This window comes from Brassica oleracea, chromosome C9, assembly GCF_000695525.1.
Source record: "Brassica oleracea var. oleracea cultivar TO1000 chromosome C9, BOL, whole genome shotgun sequence".
Taxonomy (NCBI): Eukaryota; Viridiplantae; Streptophyta; class Magnoliopsida; order Brassicales; family Brassicaceae; genus Brassica; species Brassica oleracea.
In genome coordinates this window covers 17849177-17854719 of record NC_027756.1, presented here as the reverse complement: position 1 = coordinate 17854719, position 5543 = coordinate 17849177, and the positions used below count along the sequence as shown (strand labels likewise).

General features: G+C 33.8%; 1 protein-coding gene across 1 annotated transcript; it reads right to left on the bottom strand.

The window, feature by feature from the left end:
- Window positions 1–2709: 2709 nt before the first annotated feature.
- Window positions 2710–4619, bottom strand: LOC106313829 (acid phosphatase 1-like). The gene is made up of 4 exons (XM_013751747.1): window positions 4576–4619; window positions 4012–4479; window positions 3246–3455; window positions 2710–3123 (listed from the first exon to the last, which is right to left on the bottom strand). Exons 1-4 carry the CDS (start codon window positions 4602–4604, stop codon window positions 2946–2948), a joined length of 885 nt encoding a protein of 294 aa, XP_013607201.1. The 5' UTR covers window positions 4605–4619; the 3' UTR covers window positions 2710–2945.
- Window positions 4620–5543: the final 924 nt, after the last annotated feature.

Here is a 5543-nt window from a genome sequence, read left to right as displayed (position 1 = left end):
AATTAATTTTTAATATAAAAAAATATATAAAAATGCAAAATTAATTCGTTTTTAAAATTGGTATATTCCGACGAACTCTGGGCGTCGGAATATACCGACGGACCAATATCCGTCGGAATTTACCGACAAACCAATTTTCGTCGGAATATACCGACGAACAAATATCCGTCGGTATATTCCGACGACTTATGTCCGTCGGTATATTCCGACGACCAATGTCCGTCGGAATACACCGAGGAGTCCACTACGTCGGAATTGTCCGAGGAACGTTCTCCGTCGGTACGTAGTTTTTCCGATGAACTCTGGTTTCGTGTGTCCGCATCGTAATATCGTCAGAAGTTCGTCAGAATGACGTTTCTCGGTATTCGTCAGAAAGTTGTCGGAAGTTCTGACGAAATTCCGACGAATTTTTTTTTTCCAACAAAACGATACCGACGGACAGGTTCGTCAGAAATTCGTCGGAATCTGTCTATTCCGACGAATTTCTGACGATTTCGGCCATCAGAATCCCCATGTTTTCTTGTAGTGATTCAATCCTTAAAATTTCTAAATAAGGACTCTTTCTTAGTGAATCCTTGCACTATTTGCGGGTTCCCACGACTACGTGGCGGCCCGTGAATGGTTATCTTTTTTTAAAAAAAAAAAAAAAAATCTAAAATATCCAGGTTTAATCCGAAATGCCCTTGTCGCTAAGGACTCCAATGAGTTTCACCGTTGCGCATGTTCTTAGAGATCCAATAAGATGAGCCATTGACCACTAAAATTAATTTTAATTTTTTAAAAATAAATTTGAATGATTAGAAAATCGCTTATTAAATCACATCTCCTTAACAAGATGATTCTTCCAAATTAGAAAATAGCTTATAGTATATTTTAGATTACGTTTTGTGTGATTTATAACTTAAACTTTAAGGTTGCGGTCCATTTATTTTTACTTTTTTTATAACAACTAAGACATAATTCGAACATGAAAAACATAGTTAAAAAGATGATCATCTGTTATTAACTAAAAATGCTTATGCTATTAACGGAGTTTGGTGCTGTTAGGGCATCGTCAACGGAGAGAGACTCCATTCAAACAATAAATTGTAATAATTTTAATATTTTGATCTTTGACTTGATTAGTATTGTCACTATTAACGGCAAACGTTCTGCATTTGCAGATGGTATTGTTGTCTTTTTCCAACAATCACGAAACACTATGGGTCCGATTGTTTGAGGCTTTGAAGATTTTGCTGTCAAGGCTTTTAAATTTAATTTGGCTGTTAAAATTGTTACTGTTAATTTTTTTAATATATGCATTTAGAAATATTAAAAAACATCAAATTGTGGCTTTAAGAAAAACAAACAACGTAAAGAGTAAAATCAGTTATTTTGACTGTAAGAAATTTAAAGAAGGCTTTGAGGACTTTAAGAAATCTAAAGTCTGATCGGAAATAAATTGACGTTAAAGACTTTACAATTAAGCTAAAGTCTCAACAGTTATCATAGCTTAATCACCAATCGGAGGCATATGTACTGTTTCATATACTCCCTATCTTTATGTATCAAAATAAGTGGATTTTAAGGTTTTTGCACACCTATTAAGAAATTACAAATTTTTATTTATTTTTTTTCGTTTGTCTAAAAACAACAATAAATATATATAATTCAACCAATAGAAAATCATACTGCAGAATACAAATAGTCAAAAACATAAAATTGCATTTATTTTTTACATGGAAACTTGAAAACGTCACTTAAAATGAAACAAAAATTTTTTTCTTAAAACATCACTTAAAGTACATCACTTAAAGTGATACGGAGGGAGTAACTTTATATCATTCCAATTTTTTTAAAATCAAAATGTAGTTTGTGTCATAAGAAAGCTTCAAGAGAGAAAAATAAATCGGTGGAAGGAGACAACTAAGTTTAGTCATGTTTTTTTTTTTTTTTTTTTGTAACACTAAGTTTAGTCATGTTTAATACTAAAAATTACTTAAGGATCCGATTAGGCTAGCTTGTATGAATCCCTTTAAGTTTGGAATGAATGTTTTGGATGACAAAAAAAAAAAAAAAAATACTAAAAATTACTTAGAAATAGGTTTCTGTTTTCTGTAACTGTCAAAAGAATTATCTAAAAAGGAAAACTAGATTTGATCAACTATGGAAAATGTACATTTTATTGATGATAAGATCAAGGGTAAACGATGAAATACATAGGGTGTCTAAGAACAAGAGAGTATGGATTTATTGAAACTATAGTTTAGCTATCGAGAGAATCGGATCCTTTTCTTGACTTTTCCTTTTTCTTTTATAGATCATTGGAGGTGTATCGTCATTGCGTGATCTCCATCGTGGATCATGTCTTTATGGTGGTCTTTAATACCTTTGACTTCTTTACATTAATTCGGCGAGCTCGATGTATGAGACTCTCACAGCCCGGGTGAGTCTTGACCTACACGGGCTTTTGGTTCATATGGGTTTTGATGATGCTTGAGCTGGGCTTTACCATGTTCGGTTTGAAATTTTGGACCAGGTCTGGGGCGGGAGCCGGGGTGAACATAAGCTGTTTGTTGTTCTTTTTAGTTCTTTAGAATTTGTGTGCCTTAGAGTAGCTTTCATGTTATTATGTATCTCTATTAAGTCTTGTTGCATATTTTGTGACTGAACTTTACCAATTCCATCAATGTTCTTGAATCCAAATAAAAATATAGAGAAACGAGATTATTTAACGAAAGCCCAAAATTAATTTCACAAAGGCCCAAAATAGTCATACAAAGTTACAAACAAACATCTGAATTCAAAATAAACAAAGATGTTCATGGTTCATATATCACTCATAAGCATTTGAAATTGGTTATATAAACCAGAAGTGGAAAAAGAGAGAATCAATAAGACTCAAGAATCAGATTGAAACTCTGATCTTATTCTTTGGTTAGAATATTATTCTTAAAATGATTTGATCAAGCGATATAGTAGATGGAGTTAGGGAGCTTGAAGGTTCTCTTGGGAACTGGACAACCTGCGAAGCTGTTCCATTGTGAACCCATCACTCCCCAAACTCTGTATCCAAGACTTGTAAGCCATGTCCTCACATCTGCTTTGTATTGGGTCACACTCTTCTTCTCTTCCTCTTCTCCCCTGCAATTATTCGGGTTCATAATATTACATTTAAGAAAGATCGAATTATATATGTTATTGCTCATATATTTATATGTGGGTCAGGACATAATTTTAACCTAGCTATAAATAGTAATATATACCTGAGAAGGAGGTTAGACCAGCTGTGGTAACCGGCTTCAATAAGGTTCTCGACTGTGGCGGATCTGAGGTACTCCTTGCGAGAAGAAACCAAAAAGATCTTCAAACCCCTCTCTCTGATCTCATGGAACAGCTTCACCATGTTTGGAACAGCTGGTGCCTTTCCCCAACTCTGCCATTCCTCGAATTTGGTCGTGTTTAGTTGCTCACCACTGATTCAAATCGATGTAAACATTTCAATCCCGGTTCTCGTAAACCAAAACCAAACCAGGCAAGAAAAAATCCTAGAGGTGCAAACACAATCCTAACTAAACCGAAATTGAGCCGGAATTCAAGCCAACTTTGCACTGTGTCTACCGATTCCATTAAACCGAAACGGAATCAGTTTTTGTGTAACCGAGATGATTTAAACCAAATAATTAATTGATTCATAAACAGAACTATTTTTTTTTTTTTTTTGTAACTAAACATTAGGGTTTAACAGAACTATTATTTTCAACAAACAGAACTAGTTATATATGCTTATATCGAGTAAATATAACATTTGCTTAAACCAAACGAATCAAAAGCCAACAAAAATATTGATTCTAAACAAATCAAATTAAAATCTACAGAAATTTATTATATAAAACAACTCATATTTAATTTTTAAAATTATTTCATTCAGTTATTACTATTTATAGAAAATCGATCCAAAAACCAAACAGCCGTTACTCTTGGACGAACCGAACAGAACCTTAATCTATATGGTTAATTCAATTTTGTTACCCGAAACAGCCGTTGCTCTTGTGGTAAGGAATGGTGGAGAGAAGAGTGTCATCAATGTCAAAGATCCAAGCATCCATGCCATCACATTTCTTCTTCTCGCAACAAGTTTTTCCGAGGTAGAGGATGGCTGCATCAACGGCTCTCTCCACGTCATCATCGTACTGAGATGAAGTCATGTACTGTTGGACGAACCACACGCACTCCTGTGGCACCACCGTGAAGTCTCTGATGTTGTGAAGCTCCACATTAACTCTCCAGCTCTCGCAGTATCCGTTTAGGTTTGGTCCTTTCAATGAGGCGACGCCGTTCTGGCTGGTGGTTGTGCTTGGCTTGAGTCCCTTAAACTGGTTTAGGATGTTCCAGTCACGAGCTGAGACCATTCCGATGAAGAGGAATGCGAGGGTTAGAGAGAACACCAAAGATCTAGCCATGTTGTTGATGAAGAAGGTGTTACTTGTGTTTGGCGATCTGTGTGCAATATGGTAATGTGAATATATAGAATATGTGAAAGTATACAAGTCAACATAACAACAAAATAATGAATTGATATATTTTAAGATTTACAAGAAGATTAATAGATTGCCAATGCACATTTATATATTACTCCTCCAATGACCAAGTTTTTTTTTTCTTTCCAGTGACTAAGTTTGTTTTCCTACATTTTGAAGATGAAGTGTCATTAGATACTTATGTTAATTTTCACCTGATTTGTTTTTACGAGATGTTACCGACTTACCGTTAAACTTTCAAATCAAAACTTCTCACTAATTTTTCTTTTGTAAAGATGATTCTAATCTTGTGTGTTAGTTTGTCTATCGAGTTATTATTAGTTTCATGTACATGCGACCATATACATGAATGTGATATAATAACTCTATACATATTCATTTTCGGGATGAATGTGAACTACAGCACATTTACATAGATGATATAATAACTCTATACATATATAATATATAGAGTCGGAGGAAAGTGGGCACCATGTCTTAGATGTGAAATAGGCAACTTGAAGAAATAAGGTGAGAAACATCTACTCCAGCTCATGCAATTTAATATAATCAACCGTCCTGGTCCTCCGCATAAATGTGTGCTTAGCTAATAGACATTCAGGATATGATCAAAAATTTCGAATAAATAAATATATGCATACACAAGCAACTACGTTTTTTGTTAATACTAGCCAAAATTTGATGTAGACCATGACCATTAAAAGATAATGTCTTACCATGACACCACATACTTGTTCCCACTTTTCATCGTAATCTCGTTAAATTAATTTGATATAAGCTGGAACAAGTTTACCTTCAAACCATGATTAATTAATAATCATTATTAAAAATAATTATATAAGTATCTTTTCAATATATTAATGTAATTCAAAACAAGTTCACATGGCAGAACAATATTTTTGCACTAGAAAATTTGCTAAAGATTTCATCTCTGGTGACTAATTATAGTGAGCAGTTATGAAAGGGCATTATGCTTCATCGCTACATTTTTAAAAAGAAATGTCAAACATTGTGTAATTAAAC

Coding starts and splice junctions, on each gene's coding strand:
- LOC106313829 (XM_013751747.1), bottom strand. CDS start 4,604: ATGTGCATTGGCAATCTATTAATCTTCTT. Junction 3,456..4,011: donor AAGAGCAACGGCTGTTTCGG/GTAACAAAATTG, acceptor GATTTGAATCAG/TGGTGAGCAACTAAACACGA. Junction 3,124..3,245: donor TGGTCTAACCTCCTTCTCAG/GTATATATTACT, acceptor GAATAATTGCAG/GGGAGAAGAGGAAGAGAAGA.